Source organism: Canis lupus, chromosome 17 (genome assembly GCF_011100685.1).
Source record: "Canis lupus familiaris isolate Mischka breed German Shepherd chromosome 17, alternate assembly UU_Cfam_GSD_1.0, whole genome shotgun sequence".
Lineage (NCBI taxonomy): Eukaryota > Metazoa > Chordata > Mammalia > Carnivora > Canidae > Canis > Canis lupus.
Genome location: NC_049238.1, coordinates 61,390,798 through 61,411,227, shown reverse-complemented (window position 1 = coordinate 61,411,227; position 20,430 = coordinate 61,390,798). Strand labels below are relative to the sequence as shown.

At 56.1% G+C, this 20,430-nt stretch overlaps 1 protein-coding gene and 2 long non-coding RNA genes across 14 annotated transcripts; 2 read left to right on the top strand and 1 right to left on the bottom strand.

The window, feature by feature from the left end:
• The first annotated feature begins 509 nt into the window (after nucleotides 1-509).
• On the top strand, nucleotides 510-4,839 carry LOC119863997. The gene is made up of 3 exons (XR_005372780.1): nucleotides 510-730; nucleotides 3,709-3,886; nucleotides 4,165-4,839. It is a non-coding gene; the product is annotated as an uncharacterized LOC119863997 (long non-coding RNA).
• On the bottom strand, nucleotides 3,056-11,589 carry LOC111090729. Of its 3 annotated transcripts, none has more exons than XR_005372782.1 (5): nucleotides 11,550-11,589; nucleotides 11,236-11,303; nucleotides 7,535-8,560; nucleotides 7,189-7,264; nucleotides 3,056-3,788 (listed from the first exon to the last, which is right to left on the bottom strand). It is a non-coding gene; the product is annotated as an uncharacterized LOC111090729 (long non-coding RNA). The 3 variants fall into 3 exon arrangements; XR_005372783.1 differs by lacking the exon at nucleotides 11,550-11,589 and having other exon boundaries at nucleotides 7,535-7,764; nucleotides 8,162-8,560; nucleotides 11,236-11,528; XR_005372781.1 differs by lacking the exon at nucleotides 11,550-11,589 and having other exon boundaries at nucleotides 11,236-11,528.
• Nucleotides 5,003-19,255, top strand: CELF3 (CUGBP Elav-like family member 3). 10 transcript variants are annotated; one of them, XM_038562266.1, is made up of 14 exons: nucleotides 5,003-5,108; nucleotides 5,817-5,922; nucleotides 7,011-7,093; nucleotides 12,251-12,299; nucleotides 12,706-12,834; nucleotides 12,969-13,048; nucleotides 13,877-14,020; nucleotides 14,183-14,324; nucleotides 14,588-14,737; nucleotides 15,103-15,168; nucleotides 15,458-15,586; nucleotides 15,849-15,992; nucleotides 16,668-16,806; nucleotides 18,400-19,255. In XM_038562266.1, exons 4-13 carry the CDS (start codon nucleotides 12,251-12,253, stop codon nucleotides 16,793-16,795), a joined length of 1,161 nt encoding a protein of 386 aa, XP_038418194.1. In that variant the 5' UTR covers nucleotides 5,003-5,108; nucleotides 5,817-5,922; nucleotides 7,011-7,093; the 3' UTR covers nucleotides 16,796-16,806; nucleotides 18,400-19,255. The 10 variants fall into 10 exon arrangements, with proteins under 10 accessions (XP_038418194.1, XP_038418189.1, XP_038418186.1 ...); XM_038562258.1 differs by lacking the exon at nucleotides 5,003-5,108 and having other exon boundaries at nucleotides 5,211-5,922; nucleotides 12,709-12,834; XM_038562256.1 differs by lacking the exon at nucleotides 5,003-5,108 and having other exon boundaries at nucleotides 5,212-5,922.
• The last annotated feature ends 1,175 nt before the right edge of the window (nucleotides 19,256-20,430 follow it).

Genomic DNA, 20,430 nt, shown 5'->3' with positions numbered 1-20,430 from the left:
ACGGGGACGCGGGCGCGGAGGCCCCGCCCCTCCGCCCCTTCCGCTCCCCTCCCCCCCGCGCCGGCCGGTCGGGGCCTCGGCTGCTCGGCTCGCAGGGGGTGGTCCCTGGGGGACAAGTGAGCGGGGCCTTCAGAAGCCGGGGAGGAGGCTCTAGACGAGACTGGGGGCGCCCCCGTGGGATCGCCTCCCTCAGACTGGGGGGCGCACTTCCTGGCTGAGTCCTGCACGGAAGGAGGCCTCCTTCCTGACCCCACCCAGCCACAAATAGTTTTGTTTTTCTTGACTCCAGAGAAAAACTGGCGAAGGAATTCCTAAGGCAAAGTCTCACAGAACCTGATTCATGACCCTGTCGGTTCTCTGGCAGCTGTTGAAGCCCTATTGGCCGGGGCTTGCGGGGGGGACGACGCCAGACCGCAGAAACCCAGCTCCTTCCCCTTCAGAAGGCTTAGTAGCCAACCCACCCCCCACTCCCGCCGCCCCCCCCCGCCCCCCCCACCCCCGCCCCCGAACTTGATACTTAGTAACACGAAGGCATCCCTTGGATGGAGGGGAGTTCTGCAAAGGAAGAAAGGTCCTTGCACTGACCAAACGGGAAAGGACCTAGGGGACATTCTGCCAAAGGTTCTCCCTCTTGAACTGACTATATATAGGTTCACTTGCTCCTCATAAGCTCAATTCTCTCTCCCACTCCCAGTGGAACAGAGGAGGGGAAGGACAGTTGGTCTTCAAGGTATGTTCTTTGAGTTTCTAACCAAGAAAGGGAAGTTAACTAAGAAAGGGAACTGAAAATAGGCCTGGAAAGGGCAGGAGCCTGTCTGTCCACACACACACACACACACACACACACACACACACACACACCAGACCATGCCCAGCAGAGGCCCCTGGGACAGGGACCAGACCTCCGAAGGGAGGCAGGTCCTTCAGGTTTGAGAACAACTGCCCAAGGAGAAACAAACCTAGCATTTAGACCATGGCTTTGGAGGGGGTCTCTCAGTGGTATAGCTCTATCCTCCGCAAACACTGAGGAGAACAGAAAATGTTGGCAGTACCCACACCAGGAAAAAACCACGGAAGATAGATTATGTAGCGAGCTACAGGCCTCTTCCCAGAAACCGCATCCAAGTTAGTAATCATTGTGGCTGTTTGGTTTTTTAGGAGGAAGGGTTAATAGAGAGGTAGATAAGCTGCCATCTGTCACAAGTGATTTTTTTCAGGCAGGAGCAAAGGTTAATTGGAGGTGATAGTTCCTGTTGGCCAGACTTCTTTCTTCGCACCCCTCCACCCACAGAAAAGCTACTGGGACAACCCAGCTAGCTTAAGAGCTTCAGCATCTGGGCAGCCCCAGTGGTGCAGCGGTTTGGTGCCACCTGCAGCCCAGGGTGGGATCCTGGAGACCCAGGATCGAGTCCTGCATTGGACTCCCTGCATGGAGCCTGCTTCTGCCTCAATCTCTCTCTGTGTTGTGTCTCTCATGAATAAATAAATAAAATATTTTTTAAAAATCTAAAAAAAAAAGAGCTGCACCATCTTGGGATGCCTGGGTGGCTCAGTGGTTGGGCGCCTGCCTTTGGCCCAGTATGTGATCCTGGAAACCCAGGATCAAGTCCCGCATCAGGTTCCCTGCATGGAGCCTACTTCTTCCTCTGCCTGTGTCTCTGCCTCTCTCTATCTCTCTCTGTGTGTATCTCATGAATAAATAAATAAAATCTTTTTTTAAAAAAGTGTAAAATATACACGTTGGATTTTGAACGTATAGTTTAAAGAAAGTAAAATATCTTATTCATCTTTATATTGATGATGTTGAATATTTTGGATATATCATATAAACACGTTGAGTAATATTTGGGATATATCAGTTAAATAAAATCTATCAGTAAAAGTAATTTCACTTCTTTTTTATTGTGGCTACTAGAAATTTAAATTCTATCTATGGCTTGCCTTATATTAAACACTGCTGGTCTGGACTGGCAAATCTATACACACACACACATGCATAACATAAATATGTAAAATTTCTCCATCTTCCCATCCCTGTGCATAAAATAAGTAATGTCCTTCTTCTGCTAGTCTGTGGTCTTACACTTTGAGAATCAACCAAGCCTTTCTTGACTGAGCACTTCCCATGACACAAATACCACTATGTGTAAATAAGAGAGGCTACCTCTAACTTACTTTTGTTTTCTTACAGCACCTCAGTCCTCACTATTCCACATGGTGTTGGCCTGTCTTACTCGCTATCTGAGGTAGAAGCCACTTAAGGAAAAGAAGACCATAGAGTAGATTCTTTCTGTAGTCTCATGGTTTCTGCTGCATGTGGCTTCACTATGCTTTCAGTTGGTGAGGCCAGCAAGTGTTTGGGTACTAGCCACTCTGCCCACATAAATCACCACTACATTTGCCTTTCTGAAAAAGATCCCAATTATTCATTTTCTAAGAATCTAAATTAGGAGTAGAGCTCTGCCTTCATAAAGTCAATCTTTTTATGTAGGGCAGCTTAGCATTGAGTGCAGAAGAGTAAGAAAGAAGGTGAGCTTGGGGATGGCAGAAAGAGAAAGGACCTTGGGAGAACTAGGGCTTGGAATCCTCATTTCCTCCTGGAGAGCATCCCCCAGATTCTGAGTTGTAAGGTTCCCCTAACCCCACCCCGGAGTTACAGCACAGGACAGAGATGTGCCCCCAGTCCCCAGCAAGGATGGCCTGCCACAAGCTCCCACTCTTCCCTTAGCCCTGCCTCTCCTTTCAGGTGGAAGCCTCCATCTGGGGAACACAAAGTAAGCAAAGGGTTGGAAGCATGTTGCTGCCTGCAGCTGTCTCCCCACCCCACCCCCATTGCTGATTGGGAGGAAGAACGAGGAGAGTTCATTATAATTCATTTTTGTAAATGTTTAATATTTCAATTAATGTGATTAGCCTCAAGCCAGAATGAGCAGCAGGGCAGCAGATCTGCTGACAAGACACAGAGTAACAAGATCAACAGGGCTGTGGGGTCTTCCTGGACTCCATCCTCAGAGGGTGCGATCTGTTTAGCATCTCCATAAATACTAAGATCAGATTAGGAGGGAAGAAAAGGAGCAGTGAGGGTGGAGTAGGGAGTAGAAAGTTACTTTCCAGATGTGTTTGCACTCCTGGTTCCCTGGCACTGCCATCACGTGTTCTGACCACCCAGTACTGGGTCCTCTACCATCTCCCACCCCACCCCCATCTTAGTGGCCCAACTGGGGGGACCTGGGCATCCATATCATGAAGTGTAATTGTATTTACACACACACACACTCAAACCCAGACTAAGGAAGGATGGAAGGTGGTTCAACAGAGAAACAAGCAGTTGAAAGGCCATCTCTCACACGGGGCTCAAATGAAGACATAAGAGGAAGAAAGTCAGGCTTAACAACTCCTCCCATTCCCACAGGGAGCATTTGGTGTGGGGGTTAAAGTCAGGACTCAGGAACCAGCCTGCCAGGGACCCCAGTCTCACGGGACCCCAGCCTCATGGAGACCTCTTTCTAGCTGTGTGGCATTAGGCAACCCATTTTCTCTCTTGGTGCCCTGGTTCCCTTGTCTTTATTTGGAGGTAATGGTAGAACCTACATCATAGGGTGGTGCTGAGGGTTAAACAAATCAGTAAATATAAAGCACTTGGAACAATGTGCCTGGGACACCCTAAGTGTCATCTAAGGGCTGTTACTATTACTTTTCTTCCTGAAGAGAAGCTTGCCTGCTGTGATAGCTGAGGAATGGCGGCTGCTGGGATCCAGTTGGGATGCATTTCAGAGACACCAGTGGCACTGTGGAGACATCAGCCCCACTCTGGGGTGAAGAAGGAATGACGAGAGACAGGGCATCCCACAAGGACTGTCCTGTTCAGGAAAGTTGATGGCAGCAGGTACTCCCTGCCTGGAAGGGTACTGTGAGTGGGTCCAGCGCCTGGAGGAATTAAGCTCCCTTGGGATTATGGGGGAAACAGATTTTCCATAAAAGGAATAGTTGTTTAGGATAATAATGGCCCCCAAATGTGCTCCCCCCACCGCTTTTGGCTACCTGACTCACTTTGAGAGTCCCACTCAAGGAACCTAACTTGGTGGGGGGGAGGGTAAGGGAAGAGAAATTGGGTTTCCTCTGCCCTAAAGAGGAGCTTGCCAACTGTGGTTCCTTCCCCTAAAGGAATCAGGAATCTGCTCTTCTCAGAGGTTCTTTGCATCAGCTGTTTACTCAAGAAATAATTGTTGAGCAGCTACGTCTGAGCAAGACACTGTGCTAGACCCCAAACAGTGAAATGTTGAATTAACCAGTGCCCTGGTCTTCAAGGAGCTTAGAAGTGCTAGCTCTGGAAGTCGTCACCACCACCGCCTCCCTGCCCACGCACTTCGACACACAAACCACCCAGAGGGAGAGAAGGGGGCGTTGGCAAATGCCAGCAAGACATAGTTTTACTTGGATCCTTTTCTGGAAAATACACAGTTCTCTTTCTGTGCTCATTTCACCCGCTCGCTCCTTCCCCGCCCCCCTTTCCACCTCTCCTCTCCGGGTCCTCTTCTGCCCTTTCCCCCAGGCTCCGAGACCTGATTCCCGCCCCACCTACATCTCCCTCCTCTCCCCACCCCCAACCTGCCCAACCGTTTCTAAGCTATTTTCTCGTCCCTGGATTCTTTCCCTGGCTCCCCACACTCAGTCTCCCCAGATGCCGGCTCCCCTCTCCTCCCCCTGCTCCCCTCTCCTGGGTCTTCGCTTCCAGCACCGGGGACAGCTCCAGCCCCCGGAACAATGGACCCCACCTTAGGGCTCCTCTATAAATTCTCCATCTTAGTGTGTTGCCCAACTCGTGATTGGGGAGTACGATGGGGGAAGGGTTATTATCAACAGGACCAGCTGCTCTTCTGGGGGCGGGGGCGGGGGCGGGAAAGGAGTCAGAGAGGAAGGAGATAGAAAGAGGGCGTGGCTCTCGTCTGGATTGTGCGTCCCTCTCCAGGGTGGAGAATTTGTATTCCACCCCTGAGACTGACATCACTGATGTCAGGGGAAAGGAGGTGGGAGTGGGGAGGGGGGTGTGGAGGGGGGAGGTTTTTGTTGAGGAGAGCGCGGCCGGAGAGCAGAGCTCCGGGACCCAGGTGACCGGGAAAGCAGGCAGCCCCAGCAGCGGGAGCAGCCAGCAGCAGCACAGGCCCGGGGACCAGGGTGGGGTGGGAGGGGGGCTGAGGGGAGGACCCGAAGGGGGGCGGCAGGGCGAAAGGGAACCCCAGAGCCCTGCCGCCATCAGAGACCAAGCATCTGGCATCAGGGATCTTCGGACCCAGCAGAAGGATCGGCCACAGGGGAGGTGTCTTCCCGGGAAAGCCGACGAGAGCTCCACCTGCCCCACATCAGGAGTGCCCCCCCCCCCACGCTGCTGGCCACCCCCAGCCCCCTTCTCCATCACCCTCCTCAGGCCCTTTCCCCGACTCCAGCTGTTCACCCCAGCTCCCAGCGTCCCTGATACCCCTCTCACCCCCCAGATCTTGAGCACACTGCCCCCCATCCTGGGATATTTGCCAGATCTCAGGGAGGAAGATCATTTGTTTGGGCTATGCCCCCTGGTGGCATGACAGTGTCTGCCTAGACCCCTGACCCCTAGCCCTCAACTCCCTGGGCCTCCTTTGTGTGAAGCGCTGCCCCTCCGCTCAGCACTGTGGTTGGGGCCAAAGGGAAAGCCAGCCCCGGCTGGGCTCCGGCCCCCGCCACTTGCCTCCTCGCTGGGCAGCTCCCCCAGGCCTTTGGGCCCCTCCTCCTGGGCCGCCCCAATGAAGGAGCCGGATGCCATCAAGCTGTTTGTGGGGCAGATCCCGAGGCATCTGGAGGAAAAGGACCTGAAGCCCATCTTCGAACAGTTTGGTCGGATCTTCGAGCTGACTGTCATCAAGGACAAGTACACCGGGCTGCACAAGGGTGAGGGGTCAGGCCAGGCTGCGGAGGCAGCAGGGCTGGGAGAGGAGACTGGGAGGAAGGGAAGCCAGCTTGCAGGGCTGGAGCGGCTGGGAAGGGCTGATGTGGATGGGAAGAGTTCAGGGATAAGGAGTGGATGGAGGAGCCATGAGAGAGCAGCAGGGTGAGCAAGCGGGGACTCTGATGCAGGCCTCAGGGGGGCCTCCTGGGGGACACAGAGATGTTAGATCCCGGGGATGAGGGGGTGATGTTGTGGGTGAACTCAAAGGAGGATGGGGGACCAAGAGATCTGGCTTGGGAGATAAGGAGCCAGGCAGGTGTGTGTGTGTGTGTGTGTGTGTGTGTGCACATGCGTGTGTGTGCACACACGCCTGAGATTATTAGTAGCCTTAGACACTATTGGGGTGGGGGTCAACCTGGCAAGAATGGACATGGACTTTGCAGGGAAGCTCCAGGGTGTGGATCTGGAAGTGTGGGGCAGGAAGTTCAGAGAGCCAGCCAGAGGCACTCCTTGGGCCTGTCCAGGCTGTGTGCTCCTGCTAAGCCAGGTCAGGCCCTGGTCAGGACTTGGAGAGCTGGGGGGAGGGGCTGGGGGACACTGCCTCCCCCTCCACTGGCCTGGGAACATGCAGGGAACTGCTCTTCCCTTTCCTTCCCTCTCTCCCATGCTTCACCCTGTACCTGCCTCCTGGGGAGTTGGAGAGAGATGAAGAAATAGGGAAAATGGGAGAGGAGAGGGGTGACAGGGAGCAAGATGGAGGGAGGTGGAGGCAAAGGCGAAACGGAAGAGGCCAGCTAAGGAGGAAAGAAGTCACAGGGCACACATGCTTGTCTGGCAACTACAGGCCCCTTCTGCCCCCACACGAAGCCCCCTCTCCCAATGCCACCACCACACAAACCTCCCAGCTCTGGGTCTCTTCCCTGAGCTCAGCAACCCAGAGACTCCCTCTCAGACACCTCCCAACTCCAGCAGGCAGAAGGTGGCAAGAAGAGACAATCCGTCCTCAGTCTCATGGTGGAGGGAATCTTCTAGAGAGGGGACACTGGGGACTCATCCCAACCCCATCTCCTCTGCCCCTGCTCCTCCTCAGGATGTGCCTTCCTGACATACTGTGCCCGCGATTCAGCCCTGAAGGCCCAGAGTGCCCTGCACGAACAGAAGACGCTTCCAGGGGTGAGTCCTATACTTATAGGGCAAGAGGGCTGAGAAGGGCCCTGGAAGGGGTCAGGGGCTCACCACCTTCCTGAGACATGGAGCTTGTTTCCTACCTCCTCTCATCACCAGGAAGCCCCCTCTCCTTCTAACATTCCTCTTTCTTGCTGGAGATCCATTCATGTCTTTTACCTGGAGAGAAGAAAGACAGTGGTTAGCAGAGCAAATGTGACCTTTGTAAGGAGCAGATGCAGCCCCTTCCCCACTTCCCAACCCGCTCAACACTTAGGGAACGGAGCTGGTTGGGAGGCGTGGGGACAGACTCTGAACACCAAGTGTGTGGCAAAGTAAGCAGGAGGCACCCAGGCACTCTTGAAGGTGGGATGTCTGGTTGTGACAGGGGCGGCTGGTGCCTACTGGACTAGCATCTCTGTGCTGGCTGCTGGGCTCTGATGGACTCACCTGGTGCCTCCCAGGGAGAGCTTTGGGCATCAGGGTGGAGCAGGGCCTGGGCCGGCCCGGGCTGGGGGTGCGAGCAAGGGCATGGGTGGACATCATTGCGGAGGATCAGGCCTGACCCGCAAAGGTGTCCAAGGTGGCAGAGGTGCCCTCTGACGTGGCCTCTCTCCTGTAGAGTCTGAGCTCTGTTGCTTTTCTTCTGGGACAGCCTTGCTGATTGCCCCAGGCCTGGGCTGACAGAGAGAGAGAATCTCGAGATGCCTCCAGCCATGCAGCCAGGGGGAAGGCTGTCCTGTTCTGTTCCACGTCTACCTGCTTCTGTTGTCTCCTGCCCCTCAGGCCCAGGAAGTAGTCCTGAGAGCTAACCCCATCCGTCCCTTCAGCAAACATTTCCTGAGCCCAGCCTGGGTGCTGGAGACACATGTGTCACAACCTCTACCCCTTCCCCTGTGTGGGAAATGAGAAAAAAGGCTGATTCTCCATTCTTTCCTGGGAGGGAAATAGACCAAACAGATGGGCAACAAGGGTGGGGGCATCCAGGGAAATCGAGACCACTTCAGCTGTTCCCAACTTCAAGCCTTCGGTAGGTCTGTGACACCTACCCTGTGGCCCTCAACCCTCGCAGCTCACCCTGTCCTAGCCGGTGGCAGGGTAGCTGAAGGGTCCTTGCCCGCGGAACCGAGGACCCTCGGTGTGTGTGAGTAGGCTCAGGATCTGGGGAGCCTGCGTGTGCGCGTGCGTGTGCACGTGGCCCAGGGTGTGTGGGTGTGGGCACACGCAGCCCTGGGAAGCCTGGTTTCGATCACGTCACATCTCAACTTTCCTTGCTTTCCTGTTCTCTGTGGAGACCCTGACAAATCGGTAGTTTTCATCTCCATGGCCCCATCCCGGCTTTTCCTGGTCTTGCTAGCAGGGGTGCCGCCTTGGCCTCGCCTTGGCCTCCCCCAGCTGTATCCGTGCTTGGGCAGGGCTCTGGTTGTGGTCAGCAGCAGCAGGCCTGGCGACGTGGAAAGGCTCTGCCTCCCGTTCCTGCAAAAAAAAAAATTAAAAAAAAAATACATATATAGGCTTAGGGAGAAGGATGCCTGGTTAATGATCAGCCAGTGAGCTCCCAGGTGACACCGAGGCCTGGGGGCAGGATCCAGAGTGGTCTGACAGGGCCTCCTGCAGGGGATGGAGCTCCTGTCCTCCAGGAGCCTAGGGGAGCAGACCGGCCGTCTTGGGGAGCAGATGTCAGCGCCCACTCTCCCTGACACTTTGTATGCCCCAGGTCTTTTCTCTGCCACCTGCCCTCCTGGCAGCATTATTTCCTCAATTGTTCAGTGTGTGTGTGTGTGTGTGTGTGTGTGCGTGCGTGCGCGCACACATGTGGGTTCAGTGTGCCAGCCCTGTGGGAAGTTCTTCCTGCTGTCTAATCTCCAAACCCTCCTAATATAGTATAGGCCTTTTTTTTTTTTTTATATTTTAAGTCATCTCTACACCCAACGTGGGGCTCAAACTCATGACCCCAAGCTCAAGAGTCACCCACCCCACTGACTGCGCCAAGCAAGCTGCCCTAATACAGGCTTTTTTTTTAGTGGAGGCATTTAGCCCTCTCTCCTTTCTCCCCGTCTCTGTCACCAGTGCCACCATATCAGGATGATGCTTCCACAGCAGAAAGGAAGAATGGAGGCTGGGCCTGTGGCTGTCAAGCCCCATTTCCTTTTCTCCGTGGAGCATTCCCAGGAGGGGCTGTGCCACAGGCCCCTGGATTCTTCCTGTCCCAAGGGTGTGGCCTCCTTGAGGTGGTGGTGGGAGGGACCTCTGCCTCGCCTGCCCGATGTGCTCTTCTTGGGCCAAAATCCCACTCTGGGGAATGGGCTGCATCGGCTTACTGTTGGTCAGTGAGTTCTGACCCGGTGGAAAGGACTCTGTGTGTGTCTGGGACACTGGGCGGAAGGAAGCCTGAAGCCAGGGAGGCAGAGCAGCAGACCTGTGACCTCAGGAGAATTAGATTTTTTGGAATGTGAGCTCTTCCTTACAGGAAGAGCAGTGGGGTCTTTGCTATTGGTGAGAAGGATGAGGGCCTTATGAATGACCAGGCTGGCGGTGGGGAGCGGTCTCAGTGATACGTGGAATATAAATAGCCTCTTCTTTGGGAGGCCCTGGGGAGGGCTTATCACCTGGCTGGTGGTGGCTAGGGAGCAGAGGTGCCCGACTCCATGTTGCCAGGTAAACAGGGCCCAGCTGGACTCAGGGGAGGGGGCAGGTGTGCCGAGCTGAGCTAACAAAGACCGAGCTCCCCACAGGAAGTGCCAGGCCAAGGAGGAGAGCCTGGGCCTGGGTCACTAGGGGCCACCGAGGGAGGCTGGCTGTGAGGGAGTGAGGGGAGCCTTCTGTCACTGTGGTCTGCACTGCGGCCTATGCGCTTGTGTGTGTCTTTGTGCAAATTCCCATCAGCTGTGGATATTTATTGAGGTGCTATTTTTGTGCCTGGGAGCCCGCCATGCAGCTAGGGAATGGCATTGTTTCTCTCTGGACCTCAGGGTCCCCACCCGGACTAGAATAGCAAATACCTAGGGGCATCTGGGGAAGGGTTTAGGGTCAAGTAAGGAATTCCCTGAGGCTGTGGACAGACCCTAATCCAGGGGTTATGGCTGGTGCTGAGTACCCAGGGGCACTTCCTGATTGCTTTAGGGAGAATACAGAGAGGAAGAGGGTTCAGGACTGAGGGCCCTGGGCTTCACACACACACACACACACACACACACACACACACACACACAGGCTCTTGAGGAGATTGAACCTCCATGGGATAATCCCAGATTGCTGGAGGATAAAGCTGGGGGCGGATTGGTTGGAGGATTTGGGTGACTCTTCCCCACCTCCCCCAGCCAGCTGCTCTCAGATCCCTAAGTGGGGGTGGGGCAGGACAGGAGTGTCCGCGGAGGTGGGGCTTAGGTTGGATCCAGGGCTGGGAATACCTCACCAGAGTCCAGTCAGTCACACTGACTGGAATGGCCCGTACCAGAGAAAAGGGTTGGTGTGAGAAGGGGCAGGGGGCATTTCTCTGTGTGAAGCGGACACACAAGACCCACAGCTGGAACTCTAGAACTGAAGGGAACCTGACTCGCCACCACCTGATTTGCCCATGGTTGTTGTTGTTGTTGTTTTTTTTTTTTAGATTTTATTTATTTATTCATGAGAGACACAGGCAGAGGGAGAAGCAGGCTCCATGCAGGGAGCCCGATGTGGGACTCGATCCCAGGACTCCAGGATCATGCCCTGAGCTGAAGGCGGTGCTAAATCGCTGAGCCACCCAGGGATCCCAGCCCCACGGTTTTACAGATGAGAAAATTGAGGCCCCAGGAGAGAAGTGACTTGGCCAAGGTCACCTAGCTAGAGAGTGGCAGAGCCAGTTCTTGAAGCAGGGTCTCCTGACCCGCAACCCAGTGCTTTTCCTGAGGATGCCCGTAGCCTCCCTCAGAATGTAGATAAATGGTTGCTTTTGTTTAATATCAATTTTTGGTCACTGGAGCTCGGACTGCCCCACCGTCAAATGAGAGGGTGGGGTGACCATGTGCGGCCCCCAGGGTCCTAGTCCTCAAAAGCCAAGTATTTTCAGACGCGAAATGCTGAGTCGTTCCCCTCCCTCCGGTTCCGAAGATGTCCCCTGCCCTAGTTAAGGAAATCAACCTGCTGGAGTCATTGCTGAGCCCTCTCACCAGACAAGAACGGAGAGTGGAACTGGGGGGCGTCTGCCTTTCCACTGGAGACTGAACAAAGGGAGATGCTGCAGGAGCAAAGAGAAGGGAGAGCTCTGGAGAACTTGAGGGTACAGGGGGAATGTCAAAGGAGCATGGGACAGCAGCTCCTCCTTCAGAGCCCTCTCAGCTGCCAGACTCCAAGGATTTGATCTGGAGCAGGAAGGCAGGGAGGGGACAGTGTGGCCCTGCAGAGCCTGCTCCACACGAATCAGGAAGCTTGTCCTGAGCCCCTCCCCCACCTCCCAGTCCTACCGAATCCACCCCCAGCATACCCTGTTCCCACCACCCCCCCACTCCTTCTCCTGGTGTGTGGAGCAACAGAAGTGATGACGTCACCACGGTCGCCAGGGCGACGGGAGGGATAAATCAGGCTGAGTGGGCGGTTGCCATGGCGCGCATTCTCCCGTTGCCACGGAGACTGGGCATCTGCTCCCTTTGTGCTGCCCGAGTGCCTTCCCCCTGGGGTCACGGGGTGTAGGGGGGCAGATAGAGAAGCAGACACACCTCTGGGGGTCAGAAGGAAGTCGGGGCATCTGTGCAGTGCCCCTGGGTTGAGAGTCTTCTTTGGGGCTCCTTCATGGAGTGGCCTCTGCTGCCCCTACTTTGTAAAATTGAGGCAGCTCTTGCTGAATAGCCCCTCAGTTGGGCTCTGCCTCAGGACCCATGTCCTATAGGAAGTTCCGTTCTCCCCCTAAAGAGAACATCACTTACCCCTGGCCAAGTCACCTGGGGCCTCACAGCCTGGAGCTGGCCCCAGGAGCATCCTCCCTACATCCTCACCTTCCAATGCCTCTAATCCCCTCAGGTCCTAATCCTAAACAAGATGAAACCCCGATCCCTTCCTTCCCATCAGCAATTTAGGGCCTGGGGTTCACTCTCTCTAGCCCCTCTGCAGCTCCGGGCCTAGGGAGGGCTCTTGGGGGGTGGTGTTCAGGGGAGATCCCCAGCAGTGCCTTCTCTTCTTTCCTTTTAGATGAACAGGCCGATCCAGGTCAAGCCAGCCGACAGCGAGAGCCGAGGAGGTAGGTTCTGTACCTTTGGACTTTGAACCCAGGCCCAGGGCTCGGAGCAGTGAGGGGCAGCCTCTCTTGAAAAAGAAAATCTGAGAGTTCCAAAGGGTTCCCAGTCAAGGTGGGGATTGAAGTCAGTGTGGTCAGAGGGGATGTCATCCAGCCCATTGTAGGGAAGCTGGAGTGAAGTGCAAGCCCCTCAGAACTGGGCTGAGGACTCTGTAACTGTACCCCATTTCCCCCAACATCACAGATTTTACACACTGGAAGCATGAGTCCCGGGGGAGGGGAATGCCTGGAGCTCCAGGGAGTTGCTGAGGGTAAAGGGCAGGATTTCAGCCTGTCCCAGGGGGAATGGAGTTGGGAAAGCAGCCAGGGGACCCTGAATGTCCCCCTCATCCTGTGCCCTACCCCCCAGAAGACCGGAAGCTCTTTGTGGGGATGCTAGGGAAGCAGCAGACAGATGAGGACGTCAGGAAGATGTTCGAGCCTTTTGGGACCATAGACGAGTGCACTGTGCTCCGGGGGCCAGATGGCACCAGCAAAGGTACCTGCCTGCTGCCCCTTCCTCGACAGGCCTTCTGGCCCTCCTTCCCCTTCTCCACTGGCTTCTGGGCAACAGGACGTGGGGGCCCTTGACGGGAGCACTCACCCTTTCCTTCTTGCTCTTGGATGCTCTAGGCTGCGCCTTTGTGAAGTTCCAGACCCATGCTGAGGCCCAGGCGGCCATCAACACCCTTCACAGCAGCCGGACCCTGCCGGTGAGCCCCACTCACATCCATGTTTTAGATGCCCGCTCCCCACCTCTGACCCCTACCTCAGCCATCCCCTCCAGCCCACATACCCTGCACTCCTCTCTGGCCACTCCGTCTCCGGTCTCTTCTCTCATCTTCCCACCCCACCCTCCCTGGCTGGGCATCTGAACACTTATGCTCTCTGCACATGAGCAGACTGCACTGTGGAAGGGCTTTCCCGCAGAATAAATTTCTCCTACGGAGCTAGCTGACTCTGAAGCTCCCTCAGCAGATGCCCAGCAAGCATTTAGCAGGAACTCGGGCAAAGGGATGCAACACTGAATAGAGAGCTGCGTTCTAGACTCTAGGATTCTACAACAATCCCTGTGCTTCGGTTTGGTTTTTATTTAGTGCAGGGTGGTATGGCAATTTAAGGCTTCTCCTCTGAGCACACTGTGAGGTTTGGGGTGTGGGGATAGAAGTCACGGTACAGGTCTAGGGCAGCTCCCTGGCAGACCAGCCTGAGATGAAACGTTTGCTGTGGCTTGATCCTCTTTGGAGATAACTTCCAGCTCAGAATCCTCACAGAGAAGCCAGGGATGCCCTCTGGATTCCAGTAGGCCTTTCCCTTTTCAAGCACATGCCTTCAAGCTTCTCAACTTTTTCTAGTCTCTCACACATCCTGGCACAGGAGGAAGGTTGGGATTAAAATCCTCCCGGTGACAGAGGTGCAATGTGGCTGTCCTCCCGAAGAAGCTGGGCCAGGAGGGGTAGAACTGAGGCCAGGCCCTGAGGGCTGTTGGGAGGAGAGATCCTGATCCTGTCCCTCTGACCACATGCGTGGCCCATGCCCAGGGTGCCTCATCCAGCCTGGTGGTGAAGTTTGCTGACACGGAGAAGGAGCGAGGTCTCCGCCGAATGCAGCAGGTGGCTACCCAGCTGGGCATGTTCAGCCCCATCGCACTGCAGTTTGGAGCCTACAGCGCCTACACCCAGGCCGTGAGCACTGACCCCTGGGGTGCTGGGCCTGGCCCATCCCCGTTTCCTCCTGGCATCCAGGACCAGTCCCCACTCTCCCAAGGCCAACACCCAGAGTTGGGAGGGGAACCAGATTGGGTGTGGGATACCCGGCCCCACCCTCCTCTCCTCCCCTTCCCCCAGCTGATGCAGCAGCAGGCGGCCCTGGTAGCGGCTCACAGTGCCTACCTCAGCCCCATGGCCACCATGGCTGCCGTGCAGATGCAGCACATGGCTGCCATCAATGCCAATGGCCTCATCGCCACTCCCATCACCCCATCCTCAGGTAAGGCCCAGGCAAGGCAGGCTGGGTTGGGTGTGAACAGGACAGGTGAGATGAACTACCACATGGTATGTGGGGGGGGGCACATTGCTCAGGGAAGCCACAGGGTCTGGAAGGGACTCAGGGGTGAGAGTGGCCTGCTTCCTCCCTTCTGCCCTCAGACTTGCTGACTGGTCCTCTGCATTTGTGTGTGTGTGTGTGTGTGTGTGTGTGCGCGCATGTCTGCCTGCTTCTTTGCTCTGTCTTTGTCGCCTTCTCCTCCCTAGGAACCAGCACCCCTCCTGCCATCGCTGCCACGCCCGTGTCTGCAATCCCTGCTGCCCTGGGCGTCAACGGCTACAGCCCCGTGCCTACCCAGCCCACCGGGCAGCCTGCCCCTGATGCTCTGTATCCCAACGGGGTTCACCCCTACCCAGGTGGGGGTCTCTGCCTGCCCCCCCCCCCATCCAGCAACTATCCCAGCCTCCGCTCCCATTGCCGGTGGGCAGCCGTGACACAGCCTCCGTCTCCAGGCCTCGGGGTCATCAGGTCTTTCTCCTGCCCTGTCATCCTAGGGCAGGGATGCTCCTGCCCGCCATCAGCCAGGGAAGCTGAGGCTGAGGGAAGTCCGCAGTTGCATAGCCAATCACACACTCCACGCTCTGCCTTCTCCTCCCTGTGGCTCTGTGCATTTGCATGCTCTCCTGCCACCCCCAGGCCCTGGGAGGCAGTACCCCCCTCTCTCCACCTGGCCTTTGCTCTGCATCCTGCCCCCCCTCACAGTCGGTGCTGCTCTCCCCAGCCCAGAGCCCCGCGGCCCCCGTGGACCCCCTGCAGCAGGCCTACGCAGGGATGCAGCACTACACAGGTGAGGAGCCCGAGCCCTGATGGGAGGGACTGTGTGGGACAGGCCGGCTTTCCAGGCTCCCTGCCAGCTGCCCCTGGCACCAGCTACCTCCTGGGGCTTCCTTCCTGGTCCTATGGGGCCTACTCTTAGGGGCCATGTGCCCAGAGTCCAAGCGGCTCCTTCCGTGGCACCTCTCTGCCCATCCCCCTTGCTGGCCTGGGCTGGATGTTGTGGGACTGGTCAGGGGTTCCTGGGGGCCAGGTTAGGAACCTCGAGACCCCCTCACTAGTTCTCTGTTCTCCCACCCCAGCAGCCTACCCAGCAGCCTACAGCTTGGTGGCACCCGCGTTCCCGCAGCCTCCTGCCCTGGTCGCCCAGCAACCCCCTCCTCCTCCCCAGCAGCAGCAGCAGCAGCAGCAGCAGCAGCAGCAACGGGAAGGTGTGACCTGAGCGCTCCTCCCAGAGTGCTCCTCCTGGCTGGGAGCCCCCAGGGATAGGAGCGCCCTTGTCATGGGCTGTGGGCTCCCTGTCGCTCACTCCACACCTGGAAAGAAAGCGAGTGGGGATGAGGTGTCTGGTGCCCCGGCCTGCATGCCATGGGCTGGGTTTGGAGGGTCCTCCCGGCCCGTTCCCTGTGGGGCCCAGGCCCCAGGAGTGTTGCCCAATCACTGAGCTCTTCCTCTGTCTCTGCTGCCACCCAGGCCCTGACGGCTGCAACATCTTCATCTACCACCTGCCCCAGGAGTTCACAGACTCAGAGATCCTCCAGATGTTTGTCCCCTTCGGCCACGTCATCTCAGCCAAAGTCTTTGTTGACCGGGCCACCAATCAGAGCAAGTGTTTTGGTAAGAACATGACGATCCAAAAGATAAACTATGGCACATTTTTGACAAACTCCAAATGTGGACAAGGTCCGAGACATCTGAAGGCGTTTTTGGTCACAGTGGGCCCAAACTTTGAAATCCAGATAATCAAGAGTGGGAAAGAACCTTTCTTACCCTCTTGGCATCACATACTGCTGCTGCCCAGGCCCAGCTTCTCCCAAAATTGCAGCCTCACTCTTCTCTATGAGCACTGGTCAAATTCATGCTCCGTGAGGCCTGGGAGAAGCTCAGGAATGAGAGGTCTGGCTTCTGAGAGGAAGGCCTAGGGAGCATAGTATTTTGCCTCGTCTTGAAAGGTTGCTTCAGGGGAGAGGAGCCTTGGTCCTCCCTGTGTGGGAAGTCGTGAAGGGCCACAAGGGGTGTTTCCAAAAGGCAGGTTCACAGTTCTCTGGGCTGAGAAGGGCTGCCCCTCAAAGAGTGCCCGAAAGAATGTCCCAGTGCATGTGAGTGGCTGCACTGCATTCATTCACTCAACCCACCCATCAGCAGCTGCCCATCAAATGCCTGCTGTGTGCCAGCCATCCAAGATCCCGAGAGGAAGTCGGGCAGTGCCGGGGAACCAAAAAGCAGGTTCTGGCCCTAAGCACAGGCGAGTCAGGTGGGGTTGGGCTGGGCCTTATGCCCCTTTCATCTCAGGCTTTGTGAGTTTCGACAATCCGGCCAGTGCCCAGGCTGCCATCCAGGCCATGAACGGTTTCCAGATTGGCATGAAGCGCCTCAAAGTCCAGCTAAAGCGGCCTAAGGATGCCAACCGGCCCTACTGAGGGCCCCCCAGGTGGGTCCTGTTCCCATCCTGTGACCTCTTCATCTCCCTCACACTGAAGCCAGGGCTCTCACTTGGACTGTCCCTTACCCCACGTCCCCCCAGCATCAGGGATGCCCACCCCACCCCTGAGTCTGGGCTCTTGAAGGGATCTGGTATAGCTCCTCCTGCTCTTTCAGTCACCCACGTCAGTCTCTCTCTCAGACACACATGTACATGTTTCAGTCACCCAAGTCAGTCTCTCTCTCACACACACATGTGTGCACACTCACACACACACACAGTGACCCCAGAGAGAGCCGAGTCTGTCTATATCTGTGTCCACTCCCCAGGTCTTCCTGTGTCTGGTCTTGTCTGGTCAGTGTCCATGTGTTTGTGCGTCTCTCTCTTTCTGGTTTTCCTTTGGGTTGGAGTGGAATTAGGGGAGTAGAGTTGGGGAAGTAAGGAGGCTGGTTTCTAGAATCATAGCTCCTGGACTGTCTATCCTCCTGAGAGGTGGGGACATCGGGCCCTCCGTGCCCTGGACTCCGGGGAGCATAGCCCGTGGACTCTTCTGTAGTGTAGAGCCACGGGACAGTGCGGAGTGTACAGGATAGACTGGGGAAATCCAAGCTTCAGGCCTCCTGGGAGCAGCTTCCAGTTAGGTGGAGAAGGCCAAAATGCTAGACGGCCTGCATTTCACTAACTGGGTCCCCTCTACCCATTACCCACACGACCCTGGCCTCATGGCCACAGAGCTGTGAGCTTTGGTGACTTTTGTGTTTGTTTGATCTCCTTTGGACCAAACCCCTGAAAAAACACAACCCAAGAACAATACCCACATTTTGTTTCTCCCCCTTTCCCCCCAATCCTGGCTGCTTAATCCCCCCCACCCTGGGGGCCCCCCTGCCCAGGGCCCGTGTCTATTGTCGGCCGAAGCCCCCACCCCGGACCCCCGCTCCGGGCCCCTGTAAGTCGCATGGAACGAGCGTGTTGTCTTTGCAGCCGATTGTTCGTTACTTGGGGAGGGGGCCGCGGAGGGAAGCGCCCCTCAGCCCAGGGTCAGGGCCGGGGGCAGCTCGCGGGATGTGCTTGGTCAACAGTGGTTGGTGACTGTGCTCTGTGTTCTGTGCGTTTCTCTCTTGCTTTCTTTGTTCCTTTCCGAAAAGGAATGAGAGCACGGTCTAGGGGCTGGGGATCCCGGCCCTCAAGTCTGCGGCCCCAAGCCCAGCCCCAGGTCCCAGCCTGGCTGCCCTGCTCTTCCTCCAGGTGTCCGTCTGTCTGCTGCCCCTTCTCCTTTCTCTTTGCTCTCTCTGCCTGCCTGCCTGTTGTCTCACTCCTTTGCTTCGTCCCCTCCAGTCCCTGTCTCCGTACCTTCCAGCTCTTCTCCTTCTCCTGGGCTGTGTGAATATCTCCTCTGGATATCCTTGGGTTTCTCATATGGTGGGCCGCTCCCTCCCGTCCCCGCCAGCCACCACTGCCCCCGTCCAGCAGCTGAGGCTTTCTGCCGCCGCCCTGCCTTCTCTGGGCGGTCCCCTTCCCTCCTGGGCTGCGTCCACCAGCCCAGCCACTCTTCCCCACCGGGGACTGTGGCCACAGCGTCACCCGTGTCTCCTTCCTTCACAGGTCTGGAGACACCAGAGGAAGGGGCACCAAACCCCTCGCCCCACGTGGTCCCAGCCCTTTCTGCACACCTGCTCGGGCCTCGATGGGGCTCTGGGGCAAAAGCTGCTTCACAGCCCTGGGGGAACAGGACCGTGGCCCACTCCCACCACCCCGCCCTCCTGAAGGGCCTGTTTGCTCCCAGGTGCCCTTTTGGCCTTTGTGAGGGAGCGTGGGACAGGCCCGAAGGCTCCGGGGTATCTGCCTTCTGCTGGGGCTCCTGCGGTGACCTCCTGTGCCCAGCTTTCACACTCACCTCCCCACCAGCGGGCTTGTGGCCCTGGAAGGGTAGAGGGGCCTCCCACAAACTCCCCACCTCACCCTCGCCCTAGCCTCTTCCCCATACTAGGGGTTTCTCAGAAGCTGGTTCTCAAAACTCCCTACCACCCTCAGTTAGAGGTAGGATATCCCTGAACCCTGGGCTCCCAGCCCTAAAACTCACTGCCTCCCCCATGGGCCCCCTCTAAGGAGGGTGTGGGGGAGCCCTGAGGGCTGCCTTGCCACCAGTCAGCCACAGAGACCCTCCTCCTTTCATATGAGGAAAAGACCTCCCCAAACCCTTAAAAATGTTTACAGTCTCTGCTGGTCCCCTCCGTGTAAATACCACTACCACCCGTGCGTTATCCAGCCCGGCCCGGCCCGGACGCTGCCATCTCTCTTTCTGGGAGTTTAGACAATGTTTCCCTTGGATTTTTTCTCTCTTGATTTCTCCCTTTGCTTTGGGGGTAATTGGGTATTTGGGAGGATGGGTGTGGGGAGGGTTACAAGGGTTTATTACCTGATCATTTTCTTTAGGAAGAGGTTTTAGGGGACATAAATGGGTGGGGGGGTGGGAGTGGTAAGGGGAGACTGGGAGTCTGTTTCAGACACTTCTCTATGCTTAACTTATTTATTTATTGCATTTTACTTTTAAAGAGTTGGTCTTTTCTGTCTAAATAAAGAAAAAAGTTTAAAAGCATCAAATGAGAGTCTTGGAGAGTTGAGGGCAGGGACTTTTGCGTGCTGGGAAGGGGAGGGGAGAGATTTGGGAGAGAGACCTTAACCATGGCTCATGATGGCACTCTTTCACCCTTCCTTGGGGTTTAGTTCCACATGCTCTGCAACGCCAGGCACAGGGAAGGAAACAGGGCAGCAGGCCTCTCCCATATCCAGGCCCTGCCCCTCTGAAGGCTTGGGACTGGACTCTCTTGTTCCTGATCTCCAGGTCTCCCTTGTTCATGGGGGTGAGCTGCCCCTGCACCTACCAGTGGGGATACAGGGAACTAAGCTTTTGCTCTGTGATTCTGTTACAGGCTGTCAGTGTGCATTTCCTCATTTAACCTTGCCACGACTCTGGGAAGCAGGATACAATTTTACAGACAGGTTAATAAGGTCTTTGGAGGGTAACCAACTTCCCCAGAGTCCTAGAACTACAAAGGGATGGGCGGCAGGAAGGAGGCCCAGTACGTTAGACTCCAGAGCCCATGATGGTCTTGTCAAGCAGGTGTTGTCAACAACCTGTTTTTTTGACCCAAGGCAAAGATCCCAACAAGTATCAAGCAGGCTGTGGCAGTGAGTCCCACCAAGTGGAAAGTGGATTGCATAAACCCTAAGGTCCCTCCGGTTTGGTTCTTAAATTCTTCACCTGGGCCATTTGCTTTTTGCAACAATCTGCTACCCCCACCCTTATTATGCACCCCCCCCACCTGCTTACCTTCCAGCCCGGCCAGCCTTAGGCCAGAGCTGTTCCACCAGAGCACAAAGCTGTGTAAATCCTCACTGCTCACCCGCACCTCAGACCTGTACCTTGACCTCTTAAACTGCCCCAAACTGAGAGTAGTAAAAAGAGAAGCAACATGTGAAGTGCAGTAGAAACATATCTGTGGACATTGTTTCAGGAAAAAAAGTCTCTTAGATTGGCAGAGATTAGGGATGGGGCCTTACTCAGAAGGAAGAAAATCCGGCTAGGAGAATCTGAAATCTCAAATACAGATGTGTGTGTGTGTGTGTGTGTGT